At 44.9% G+C, this 14,369-nt stretch overlaps 1 protein-coding gene across 1 annotated transcript in view; it reads right to left on the reverse strand.

Moving 5' to 3' along the window:
• LOC146785728 (uncharacterized) overlaps positions 1-14,369 on the reverse strand; it is a 240,133-nt gene that overhangs the window by 206,391 nt on the left and 19,373 nt on the right. Inside the window, exon 2 of the mRNA XM_085633098.1 lies at positions 2,084-2,166. Coding sequence (XP_085489224.1) covers positions 2,084-2,166 — 83 coding nt within the window. The remainder of the gene's footprint in view (positions 1-2,083; positions 2,167-14,369) is intronic.

Consider the following 14,369-nt stretch of genomic DNA (forward strand, 5'->3'; position numbering starts at 1 on the left):
GTGAATGCACTTCAGACCTTGCAAATGCAGGGTGTGCCTCTGTGAGTGCCGGTTGAGACGTGAGCTGATGTTCATGTAGGGTGAGTGGTATGTCTATGTGAGAGAGGAGTCTGTGTGGAGGAAGGGTGAGAGGCGTACCTATGATAGTACATGGTAAAAGGTGAGTGTGTGACAGTGCATGGTGAGAAGTGAGCCTATGTGAGTGCATGGTTAGATCTGAGCTCTTGTAAATGCATGGGTGCCAAGGAGAATGCAGGGGAATATTTGAGCCCTTGTAAATGCTTGATGAGAGATAAACCTTGGTGAGTGCCTGGGGGAGGATGTTCCCACAAGGAAGGATGTGCCTTTGAGAGTGAGTAGCGGTCTACCCATGTGAGTACAGAGTGAGAGGGGTGCCTATGTGAGGAGAGAGTGAGTGATGTCAAATGTGTGTGCAGGGTGAGTGGTGTGGCTGTGTGAGTACTGGGAGAGTGGTGTGCCCATGTGAGTGCAAAGTGGGAGGCGTGCTCGCTTAAGTAGAGGGTGAGTCATGTGAGTTCAGGAGGAGTGTGTGACTGTGTGAATGCAGGGTGAGAGGCACGTCTGTCTGAATGCATGGGAAGAGGAGGGGCTGGTTGACTGCAGAGTGAGAGACATGCCTGTTTGTAACGGATTAGCCAGAAAATTAGAATATCCTACCACTTCGCACCAAAGCTCTGATGCCACCAAGCAAGTGCAGCAAGTGAGTCCAAAACACCCTAGAATTGCTCCTCTGTCTCTTCCATCCGAGCATCTATTCATTCATCCTTTCACCCTCCCATCCACATTCTGCTATCAATCATTTCACCTTTACATTCTGTCATCCATTCATTATTTCACAAAACTTTCAATTGTTCACCATTCCATCCATTGGCCATTTTATCCATCCATCCTGTAAGATTTTCATTTACTCTACCATCTTTTCATCCTTCCTCAGATTTCCATTTACTCTGTCATCCATCCATCCTCTAAAATGTCCCTTTACTCTGTCATCCTTTCATCCACCCATGTATCTATCCTCTCACTTATCATCTCACATACATATGTATTTGTAACGCACACGTTCATGCACAAGGGTATCTTGGCGTTGAATAACAGATGTTTATTGTCACCCAACTCAATGGTATTCATTTTATCGACCCCAGAAGGATGAAAGTCTGAGTGGACCCGCCGGGATTTGAATCTGTGACTATGAGGTCAAAAACAAGCCCCTACAGTTGACAAATTAGTCTACTGAGCTACCAGACCCACTCATTCACCTATCCTCTCACCAGTGACATAACAATAGCCCCTGCACACACATTGGTGGGGGGTGGTAAGCTCCAGAGGGCCCGCTCCAGCACTGTGCATGAGCGGCTGGCCCCTGGCCTGAGAGCTCCTGAATGGGTCCAGAGCATGGGGGGCCCCCTCCATGTACTTTGAAGGGGGGCCCCCTCAAGTTTCGTTACGCCACTGGACACACGGGTCGGCTGTGCCCCCTGCAGTCGGAATGAGCTCTGGATCGAGATCTCCCAGCATCGGGCATTCACATGAATACTAGGGTGTGTATATTCCCCCCCATTCTTCTGCTCCAGCACAGGAATTCAACTGTACATCCTCCTACTCTTGCCTCAGGCAGTCAAGGCCAGGGCCTGCTGCACTGGACTACCTTTGCCGCTGTGGTTCATGGCCTGCTTTTCGTGTTAGGATCTTGGTGTAATCCTTTAAAGGCAGTGCTTAACTTGTGCCGGTGTTTTAAGGGCGCTCGACACCTGCACTTATTTTTCTACACTGCCACTTATTGTCTGACGGTGCACCACGTGGTGCTGTTTGTCTATTTTTGAGCACACCATAGCAGATCCATTAAAAATTCAATATACATTAAAATAATAATACCTCGATCGGACCAGTCTTAGACTTTTTGGGTGACCCTGGAATAGTCCAAATTGACACATTTGTTGGAGTGTGGTGGTTAGTAGGCAGCAGTGGCCCTTGCATTTGGCAGCGTGGCCAGGGACGATGGGTGGTGATATTGCACATCAAGCACTGCGGTTTAGGACAAACCCAGACTTCCCAATCCTCTTACCGTTCGCAGAAAAAGCAGGTGCTCCAGTAAATCGTCCTTCACTTTAAAGGTGCAGCTGCTCGTCTCCTTGTTCAGCTCACAGCCTGCCCAACAACAAAACACATTTTAGGGGATGGAAAAAAAAAAAAAAAAAAAAAAAAAAAAAAAACTAAACTAAACTATAAAAAAATCCATTTACTTTTTTTCCCAAAAGGCTTTTTGCTATGATTTTTCCTTATTCTAACACAGGGGTCTTACGAAATGTGCAGCGCTGAGGGGCCAATGAGGGGCAATTGGGGCTCTCATGGGTACTGCTAAAAGTGCATGAACCAGCAAGTTGATGTGGGAATTGAAACACTGAAGAACACAAGTGCCTAGGAATGTGACAGGTCTAAAAACACCCAAATAAGACAGTATAGCTTGGGTTGGAGACGGACATGGGAAATGGATACAAATTGACCCAGAACATTTCAAGGGTCTAATTAGGTTCATGGAAAATGTTCAGACCAAGGAACTGTGTGTTCAATTCTCAATATAAAAATCCGTAGGCGATTCCTAGAGTTGATGTATTTTTATACAGATTAGCCGTTAAGGACATGCTGTTTCACGAATCGCTGAGTAGCAGTTACTTCGCGGCTTCTCTGAAATGCAAGAAATAGACAGAACATGACCCAAGACAAGATGATCTAATGTATGGACCGGTCCTTGGACCAGAGGACTATATGCAATGGATGTGGACTAAGGAAAGAAGAGAGTAAGCAGTGGAGGTGTTCAATTGCAAGACTATTAAATACAGTGGGTGTGGCCTACAGCAAAATGATCATATGTAGTGCTGTGGCTAGGGCGAGGCGATATGCAATGGGTGGGGCCAGGCCAGCAACACCCACTGGGCTGTAAGATCTCTAGCACCCCTGTGTGTCAGCCCTGGCTGCAGAAGCTTCATGGACACACTCTGTTCTGCAGCTGATCTGTACTGGGCTGCTCTGGAGATGGAGCCTCACAACAACGTTACATAAAGTATTTCCCAGGTCATCCAGCAGCTGAGGTGCATTAAAAAAAAAAAAAAAAAAAAAAAAAAAAAAAAAGTCAACTCTCATCCTGAGTGAGATATAGGCGAGGCTAAAAAGTAAAAATATTATGCAGCTTTCTTGTGGTCTTTCACCTTCAAAGATTTTAATATATATATATATATATATATATATATATATATATATATATATATAATTATAAAATTGAACTGAAAATAAACACAGGTTACAGGGACGTTATAGTTAGGCTTTGGTTTCACTCGTACAAAACCAGTGAATTTCAGCCATCATAGTTAGTGAGCCAACTATAGCTCATGCACAGTGGTGCACTGCTTATGACCTCACATTTTACATCACTCATGACATGGTCAGTGACATCACTCATGACATCTCAAATGACATCATCCTGTCTTAATTTGTACATGCTAATCAACAAGTACACTAAATCAATTAAAGGTCCCATATATTTGGCATTTATGGATCTGTCCACAGCTTTTGATCTGGTTAACAGATCAAAGCTGTGGACAATCCTATTGGAAATGGGGATTGATCCCTGCTTAGTCCTCTTTCTTGCGGATTTGCACCAAGACCTACATGCTGCAATAAGGGTGTCTCATGAGGGGAAATGCACACAACATTTTATATCATCTAGAGGGGTTTGCCAGGGTTGCATTCTTGCCCCCATACTCTTCACTTTATATATCAATAGATTAGATATTACCCTAGGTAAGGCCTGCCTGGACACTCCCCGTATAGGGAACAGTAGTCTACCTGTTCTCTTGTACGCGGACGATTCCGTTTTATTGGCCCGTACCCCTCTGGGTTTGCAGCGACTACTGAAGTCCTTTGGGGAGTTCATGAACTCTTGTATTTAATGGTAGTCAAGTCAAGTCAAGATAGCTTTATTCGATTTTTAAAGTTAAAATCATAAAAGCACAGTCAAAAGAAACATAATTAAAAACAAAATCGAATTTCATACAAATTATGTTCATCATAAAAGGGGATATCAAACATAAAAACAAACACTACCAAAAATTAATCCAGAGTATTTAATGGTAAACAGCACTAAGTCACATGTTATGTTCCTGGGTATGTGCAAAAACAGAGGAAAAACTTTTTATTGCAATGGAGTTGAGGTTACAAAGGTAAAAGTATTTACATACCTGGGGGTCCTGTTTGATGATAGGTGTTCATGGACCCCCCAGCTTTTAGCTAAGAAGAACAGCGTAGGTAGAGCCTCCTCAGCTATATTAAGTTTCGCTCGACGGTTGGGTGGCAAACCATGTGAGGCAGTTCTTGCCATCTACAGGGCGAAATGTCTTGCCTTAGCGACCTACGGAGCTGCCATCTGGGGTACAAAAAAGCGGAGGGCGTACAAACCGTAGAAAATAATTTTTTTCGCTCTATCCTCTCCGTCCCCCAGTCCTCCCCGACCTTTTCAATACATCAAGAATTGGGAATGGACTATGTTTCTGACCGTATTAGTCTGGCCCCTCTGTTATTCTGGTTGAAAATATGACTGAGCCCTGAACTCTCTCTGAACCAACTGATTTTAAAAGATTGTATGGGTCTAGATAGAGCTCTAGATATTCCTTGGCTCCTGTATATTAAGAAAACATTTTACAATTTAGGGCGCCCTGAGCTCTAGGACAACCCAGAAACAATTACTAAGGGGGATGTTAAGCAGATTAAAGCCCAATTCTTGATTCTAAGGTCTTTAGAGCGGGAGGGGGAGGCACTTAATAAAGTGTCTGTAAGGGCTCATTTTTTATTAATAACTTCCCCCCAGACTGAGCCTTATCTCAAGATAGTCTCGAATCATTTTCACCGCTGTTTGCTGACTAGATTCTGTTTTAACCTAATACATTTTAATTTAGGTAGCTTTCAAGGTTGGTGCAAACCAGAAGATGCCGCTCTGTGTAATTGCGACGACAGTTCAATTCAAGACACTGCGCACTTTATCCTATTCTGTAACCATTATACAGTAATTAGAACAAAGTATATTTTACCTTTGTTACAAGGGAGAGGTTTTTATCAAGTAAAACCAGCACTGATGTACCTTCAATTACTTGACTCCCCATGGATAATTTTTAATATTGCTAACTTTTTGGTAACTGCGGTAAGGAAAAGGAAAAAACTTGATGCTCAGTTTGTATACTGTTAGGGGCATATTTATTGGCTTGGTCGACCCCTATGTGAACTATTTTATACTGTATTTTGTAATGTTTTTACTTGTATGAATTCTTGTGATGTACTTTTATGATTTTAATTAAACGATTAAAGTGGTTATGACTGACTGACTGACATCATCCTGTGACTGAGTGTTTTAAAAATGTTTATGAGTGTTAAATATATAGATGTCAAAAAGAAAGAGGGGGGGACCAGGAGCCTGTTAAGGTCCAGTGTCCGTGCTCCACAAGTGAACATCAAATCACAAGGGACACTGTTCCGAGATAAGGGTGCAAAGTGTCACCCACTCATCAAAAGAAAAGACAGAGTAGAGTAGATAGTGAGAAGGAGAGGAAAGAGAGAGGCAGAGGTACATCACCAGTATCAAGGATCCGATCCAGAAGGGGAGGGCCAAGTCTTGCCTCTTAGTAGCCCTCACACACCCAAAGGGATGTCATGCTTCATCATCAGGCCTGTGCTCCTCGTCAGGCCGGCGCTGCAAGGCCCTACGAGTCCCCGAAGGGTCACTTTTGCGGAGATCTTTTTAGAGAAAAGCCATCATATGAGTGCGGGTGTGTGGGGTAGATCCGGGCGTGGAAGTGGTGAAGTACATGCAGTGAAGGATACTCAAAATTAAAACTGCCCAAGAGTATCCACAGGAAATCTTTTTAATAACGTGGTACCCCTGGTAGACTAAAAAAACCCGAAGGTTAGTGAGTTACTATAAGGCTTAATGTGCCCGAGTAACTATTAAAAGGTCGACATGTTTCACGCCTAGTATGTCTTAGTGATAAGTGGCGTTTCTTCAGGATCTAACAGTTGAGATTGTAGATATAGTGCACGTAAAAATGGGGTTCCAGAGTGAGGATGCTAACCCACATGAGTGAGAGGTATATCCGGGCAATCCACAAAACTGTGTTCCCTACAGTGTGGTAAATATCTAGACTATAGATATGCCCAAAACAAAGGAGTACCCTCACATCTAAGGGGAGATTCTCCCACGGCTAGTATGCGCTGGATGCCCGCACCTTATTGGGGTTGCGTTGGGTGACATCTCGTTAGCACCTACCCTCTACCAGCGACTGGTACTGAACGTACTTCACCACTTCCATGCCCGGATCCACCCCAAACACCTGCACTCATCTGACGGCTTTTCTCTAAAAAGATCTTCGCAAAAGTGACCCTTCGGGGACCCATAGGGCATTGTAGCGCCAGTCCAACGAGGAGCACAGGCCCGATGATGAAGCATGACATCCCTTGGGGTGTGTGAGGGCTACTAAGAGGCAATACTTGGCCCTCCCCTTCTTGATTGGATCCTTGATACTGGTGATGTACCTCTGCCTCTCTCTATTTCCTCTCCCTCTCACTATCTATTATACTCTCAGTCTTTTCTTTTGATGAGTGGGTGTCACTTTGCACCCCTATCTCAGAACAGAGTCCCTTATGATTTGATGTTAAATATATATGTCAAGGTGTACTGGTGAATCAGTGGGTGTATGAATGCCTGCTTGGATGATTAAGTGGGTGCATGACTGACTGCATAAGTGTGTAATTAGGAGGCTCAGTGAATGTATTGGTGAGTGACTGATTGTGTGAATGTCTGTATCTGTCTGTCAGTGTCTAAGTACTGCTATGGGTGTCTGTGTGGGTGGGTGAGGGGGGGGGTGTGACTGCCTGTATGGATGTGTGAGGGGGGTGTGTATATATATATATATATATATATATATATATATATATATATATATATTCACTGAAAAAACCATAGGTTTCACACGTTATAGTTAGCTGGACATTTTACTGATAAAAAACCAATGAAATTCCCCCGTTATAGTTACTGTAGGCAACTATAACTCACGCGACCGTAATCCTCTGCTGATGCTAATACTGTATTTAGACACTTATTTGCCCATATCTTCTTCCATTAAATTTTAGCTATACATATATTACAAATATTTTTTTTTCATAAAGACACATATGTCATCAGCAGAGGATTACGGTCGCGTGAGTTATAGTTGCCTACAGTAACTATAACGGGGGAATTTCATTGGTTTTTTATCAGTAAAATGTCCAGCTAACTATAACATGTGTGAAACCTATGGTTTTTTCAGTGAATTTGTACGGTTTTTTAAATGCTAAGTTACTTTACGCCATTTGTGGCGTGCGCGCCCACTTAACGCAGTTCGTTCCGTGCACGGTTTTTATCAACTTTAATAAGCCCTGTACATTTGGTGGCCTTCGGCCACCAAAAGCACAGGGGGTGAGGTCAATGTGGATAGTGTTTTTTTTATTTCGATTTTATAATTTCATGTTGCCAAAATTACGTTTTTTTTCTCTATTAATAAGCACTGCACATTTGGTGGCCTGCGGCCACCAAAAGCACAGGGGGTGGGGTAAGTGTGGATAGTGTTTTTTTTATTTTTATTTTTTTACCGTAAGCGTACGGTAAGCGTACGGTAAGCGTACGGTAAGCGTACCCCGCGAAATTGCCGAAAAAAAAATAAAACCGTTTTTGCTCTTGGGGGATGTTTGGGGACTCCCTCAACATGACTATGTGGGAGGGAGTTGTCAAAACAGCCCCGTAACATGTTTTTGGCCATCATGTTTGATAAACAACACTCAGTGCGAGAGACAAAATGGCGGACGCCGCTTCCTGGTTTCGGCCGATTCGAATGTTTACTAAGATCTAAGAGCCAATCAGAATCGCGCTCGCGCACGCCACCGTAAGCTTACGGTAAGCGTACGGTAAGCGTACGGTAAGCGCACGGTAAGCGGGCTCAGATATATATATTGATTTAAAGGCTATTTTCTCAGAATCTACTGAACAGATTTACACCAAACCTACAAAAGGCACTTCCTTGACCTAGGGACTACCTCTCTGCCAAATTTCTAGTAATTCTGTTCAGCCGTTCGGGCTGTAGCTCGTTCTAAAGGTCCTATGGAAAAATGCATGGGAAAAACGCGTTTTGGGACCCCCCTTTTATCTCAGCCCCCGCTTGACGAATCCCCCCCGAGACTTTCAGGGTAAAAGCGGAGCGTAGCGCCCCACCTATTTTGAGAAATTCGCGAGGATTCGTCGACCGGCGCCAAAGTTATTCAAAATAGAATGTTGAGGTTTTCCTATGGAAACGTGGTCCTAACTATAACTACCTACTGGCGACCGCCAGTAGGTAATATATATATATATATATATATATATATATATATATATATATATATAGCTGTGTCAGTGAGGGAGTGCATGTGTCAGCAGTAAATGGGTGAGTAACTGGGTATGTGAAAGGAAGTATAGGTGAGTGGAGGTGTATGTGAGTGATGGATGGGTGAGTGAGTGAATGTGAGAGTGGCTGTAATGGTTAGTGTGTGCTCTGCTGGTGAGGACTGTCAGTTTCTTCCTCACTGTCCAGCATTACCCTAGTGGGACTCCTGGTCCCGCAGTGCAACAGCATCCAAATCTGCAGCATCGGACATGGCGGAGGTGTGGTCATCGCACATATAGTGCTGCTTTGCTCCTCGTGGCGCAGCAAGCTCAGCTGATGGGGGCTGTAAGTTTCTTCCTCACTGTCCTACATTACCCTACGGGACTCCCAGTCCCAGGGTGCAGCAGCGACCAAATCCGCCGCAGCTGACACGAGGGAGGAGTGGTCATCGCACATATAGCACTGCCTCTCCCCTCACAGTGTGGGCTGCGCCTGGACGAAGCCAGTGCCAAGGGCAGGCCCATCTGCCAGTCATAGCCTGGAGGAGGCTGGGCCGGGCCATCCCCCTAAGGACCTTACTCTGGAACCTTAAGGCACTGTGTGCACCCCCTGCGTTTGATTGAGCGCAGTCAGAGGGTCTACTCTGTTGGTCACCTGGAACCACCAGACGGATTCCGCATTTATTGTGTTTTAATGACAATTGTACTGTACAGTGTCTCCCGGAGCTTAGCCTACAGGTTGGCAAAAGGAAAGCAGCCAATGGTGGGGCTGGGGTGGTGTGGACAAAAGCTTGTGTCAGTGACTGTATAGGTGAGTTAGTAGGTGTTAGTATCTGTATGAGAGAGAGAGTGAGCGAGTGTAACTGTATGGATGAGTGAGTAGGTGTGCGAGTAGTTCTATGGGTGACTGAGTGTGCGAGTGGCTGTATGGGTGCATGAGTGGATAGGTCAATGGCTGTATTAGTAAGTGAGTGGGTGTATGAGTGGCTGTATCGGTGAGTGGATGTGTGTGTTGATCTATGAATCAGTGAGTTTCCATGTAGGTACTGGTATAGGTGTGTCAATGGGTTTGAGAATGGTAGTGTGGAAGTTGGAGTGGGTGTATGAAAGATTAAATGGAGTCTGAGAGGGTGCATCAGATTCTGTGGATGATAGCATCAGTTAGGTCACTGACAATGTCATGAGTGAAGTAATATGTGAGGTCATAAGCAGTGCATTGCGGGGTCATGAGTTATAGTTAGCTCACTAAGTCAGTGTTTCCCAAACTGTGGTCCGCGGACCCCCAGGGGTCCCAGACACATTCCTAGGGGGTCCGCAGGCAGCAGTTTTGAAAGCACTGCAAAGTATCTTGTTTAATTAGCAGTTTTCACAGAACAATAAAAAGTGTCACGATAACACCAGTGATTAATGTCTCTGCTGGAGAGAGATGAGTTTTGTCCAGTGGCAGCTTTGACTTATCTAATGTAGCACATAGGGTGAATATGCCTACTGCAAAGAACGTGTACCATGCATTTTAAAAAACAGTATTTTATATGCATAGGTCAGTGGGTTACTGCTTTTGTCAGAGAGATTCTTTTGTTACTGTGCAGTTGATAAGTGACAATCGTAATCTAGCACAGTGACCTATAAACGGTCATCAAACAGCTGCTTGCAAACTGCAAGGTACAAGTTAGTGACTTATGTTTTTTCCCAGTCTTTCATTATCCGGATGCAGCTAAAAAAGGTTTATTTGGGTGGAAATACATTTTTATTGTTAAAGTCAATGCTAACCACTGTTATGTTCTGAATCCTGAGTTTGTGCTTCTCCAGACCAAGCACTCTTTAAAAATGCCTACCAGTATGAATGACATGTGAATTCTACACCTTGTAGTCCCCTTTGCCTTATGTAACATTTTCTATACACTGATTTACACGTATGATTCACTGTCTCTATATGTGTGTGATGTAAAGTGTTCTGACATCCTACAATGGTATTAGAGATGCTATAAAAAATGAAATACAGGTGACCGAGGGGCTATGGGGAGATGAGAAGCACTGTTGGAGGGTGATAGTGGGGGAATCATTGAAGACCCCCCCCAGAAAGATTGTCGTATTCTGGTGCATAGTCAGGTCTTCATTTACTATTCTTTAAAATTTAATACAATTCAATATAATGATAAATGTGTTGTAGACTGCACCATTGTTTCCTAAATGTTTTTTTTGGGGGGGGGGGGGAAGCCTCCCAAAACCCCCTTGTAGTGGTCAGGCTCACTCACTGCACTTGGTGTGCACCGTATGGGGACTGGTCTGAAATCATTTGCCAGGGCTGCTTTGGATTTCCAGTTTGGCCCTGGCAGGAGCAGGAGCCTCGTACTGCGAAATAAAACCAACCATTGAAAAGTTAGTCACGGAGATGCAGCACCAACCTTCCCATTAACTTTATTCGTTTTCTTGCAAGTTCTTTCAATATAAAATACAACAGAAGTGGGGGAGAGTGTTGTTAGCCTCCTTGGCTTAACAACACACTCCGCCACTTCAGAAACGCAGGGCTGGACCATATTTACAAGAATATGGTGCAGCTCTGCGTTTCCCCTGCGCTGGCGCTACACTAACAGGGGAAGATTGTTTATGTACAGGAAGGTCCCCCTTCCTGCACATAAAAAATCTTGAAATGTCGTTTTGACACTTCTATGTGTGCTGCTTAATGCAGCACATATGGAAGTTACAAAATGTAATTTTTAAAAAAAAAAGATTTTTGATGTGCAGGGAGGGTCACCTTACTGAACATAAACAATCAAAGGCGTTTTGCAAAAACGAGGAGAAATGAAGCATTTCTCCTTGTTTCGCCAAGTTAAGACCAGGTTTTCCCTGGTCTTAATTTTGGCTCTGCCTCCCATTTACGCTTCCCTTGTAAATAGAGGGCCGCGTCAAAATCAATGGGTGTTGCAGGGGAAACGCCCACCGTAACACCCACTGCCCACCCCTTTCACGCTAAGCATTGGGTGAAAGGGGGTCTTATTTACAAGGCAGCGGTAAGCCACGTTAAGTAAATAAAGCTTGACCACTATCGCCACGGGAAAGTCTCAAAAAGTGATGTTCCCATGGTGATAGGGGCTTGTAAATATGCACCTAAAATCATTAGTAATTCGAGTATTTGTTTTGTGTGCACACGTGTTAATGTTTGTTTTTCGAATTACTGTTTTAATATTTGAAATTTAAATCCTAAAAATTGCTTGGGGGTCCCCGGCTTCCAGTGGTGACTCAATGGGGGTCCTCAGGAGTCAAAAGTTTGGGAACCACTGCACTAAGTAGATCAACTGAATTTCACTGGTTTTGTTTGAGTGAAACCTAAGCATAACTATAACGTCCCTGTAACCTTTGTTTATTGTAAGTGAATTTCAAAGGATTTTTCATTCAGTTTCATAAATATAACGTCCCTGTATCCTTCGTTTTTTTCAGTGAATTTCCAAGCTTTTTTTAACTGCTAATTCCAAACTAAAACATTCCTGTAACCTTTGCATTTTTCAGTGAAGTTCTATAGTTTAAGTAGTTGTGTTTGCAGAGTGGTGGAGAAAAGGGTTAGGGCCTCTGACCAGCTCTCTGGAATCCCACTGTGTAAGATTTACTGGAGGTAACAGGAGGGGTAGTTGGCCACCAAGGGCGTCCTTGAGGGCCAACTACTCCTTCTGTTAACTCCAGTAAGTCCCACAGAGCTGGATTGCTAAGAGGTTGTCGTAGGCCACGTCCTCTTTCTCCACCACTCTGCAAACGTGCCTCGTGGTGCACTACTGGGTGGGGTTGGTGGGGGGGGGGGGGGGGGGGGGAAAGAGTCCACTTTAGCCCTGAGGTCTTCTTGAGGCAAGGGGACTTCATCCCCCAACCAGCAGCACGCCAGTAGGTGCGTTTGTAGAATTGTGGAGAAAGGAGGCAGGGCCTCCAAAGACCGCTCAGCAATCCTGCTGTGTGTGAATTATTGGAGCTAACAGGAGGTCTTGTTGGACCGGAAGGATCCTGAGCAGCCAAGGGGGAATTACTTCCTCAACCAGCAGCGTGCCAGGAGTCGCAATTGCAGAGTGGTACAGAAAGGAGGCCAGGTCTCCGGTTTCGTGCCGGTAGCTTCAAAAGAAAAAAAAAAGTATAAATGAATGGGGTGGGGGGGGGGGGGGGTCATACAGCCCCACTTCCCTGGGCCGATTAAGGCCTTTTCTGTTTTGGAAAGAATACACTTAACAAAGGAACGTGGGCCATGTGGCCCTCCCCTTCCCTGGGACAATTTAGGCCCTATTATTATTATTTTTTTTTTTTACTTTAATTTTTGTTTGCAGTTTATACAGCACAAACTTGACCCGAAAGTATCAGAGCACTTTACATGAGCACTAGTTGCATTACAGATGGACACATTAATTTTTAGGCATGGGGAGATTAAGTGATTTGCCCAGAATCACAGGATGCTTGAGCCTCCCACTAGACTCAAGTCTAGTTCCCCAGCTTCAAAGTCAGCTACTCTAACTGTTAAGACACATCCAATCCCATCCCCGGGGGCCAAGCCTCTACTGTGGGTTCCCTGGTCCCACCCAGGATGCCCACTCTTACCTGTTGGTGATTGTGGGGGGGGGGGGGAGCTGCAGGGCCCCCGCTGTCCCTGCTAGCTCCCCATGTCCTGCGTTAGCCGGCATTGTTTTTCGAGAGAGGAGCTGCTTAACACGTAGCTCCCTCTGTCCAAAAGCAATTCTGTTTTGCTTAGAGTAAGCAAAAGCATTTCAACATGTTCCTGCTTATTTGAAGAGGAGCAGAGTTTTATTTGGCTTGGCGGGAGCAAGCCATAGCAAACTGTGATGTCCCTGGGGAGGGCACCCCAGCACATTGCTAGAGTCGGCCCAGTGGGTGGGGCAGCGCACGGCCCCCCTCCATTAGGCGACACAGCCCGAGGAGGTGTTGGTCCCCAGGTCTTGGGTTTCCCAATGGAACCCTGTATTATATTATTTAAGCCCCAGGGTGGTGGCATTCTCCAGGGCTGCAGGGGGGCCAGACAGACCCACCGCATTTGTATAGTTTACTGATCCGGGGAGGTGGCAGACCCGGGGCTTCTCAAAATCCTAGGAGAGGGGGGTGGGGGCCATGAATACCATTTCTTTTTTAAAAAAAATATTTTTATTGGAAACAGTAAGCATTACAAAAACACATGGCCTACACAAAGTTACCCTCCATCCGCTCTAATACTTCTCTGACATTGTTAATGAAATAGTTATACATGACTTCATGAGCATCCACCGTGACAATACAGTACAACAACCCCGACACTTTCCACCCTATACTCCTAATTGGACATTTGAATCGCCTCCAGTCTTGGTGGTTCACATATGTACCTTCTGAATTTATTCCATTTTCCCCAGATTCTTTGCCATTTTTGAGGACATCCCTGATGCACATATACCGCCCTTTCCGCCACCATAGCTTTATCCAGATCCCTACACCATTCCTGCAGCGTAGGAGACTCACCCTATCCCCACCTCCTCGCAATATTCCTTTTAGCAAACATGATTCCCAGTCCTGTGTCGGGTGGGTTAGGTCATTTGGTTCCCAAATATTTAATAAGCACCGTTTCGGCTCCGGAATCAACGATTCCTCTACAGTTTGAGACACAGTCCTCATTAGCTTGTTCCAGTACACCCTAATCTTCGGACATTCCCATATAGTATAAAGTACCCTCCTCCCCACAGTCCTGCAGACAGAATTGATGTACAGCCATCCCTATTTTGAAGAGGGTCACTCTGGTGTAGTACGTGCGGTGAAGTACTTTGAGTTGTATCAACCGCAAGCGCGCCGGTATTGCAGCCTCCCGAGGAGACGACAGTGCCTCTTGCCACTCTGCATCATCCAATTCTCCCAAATCTGCAACCCATTTCTGTCTAAGCGCCAATGGGTGGTCAGGCAA

This window comes from Triturus cristatus, chromosome 11 (genome assembly GCF_964204655.1).
Source record: "Triturus cristatus chromosome 11, aTriCri1.1, whole genome shotgun sequence".
NCBI lineage: Eukaryota > Metazoa > Chordata > Amphibia > Caudata > Salamandridae > Triturus > Triturus cristatus.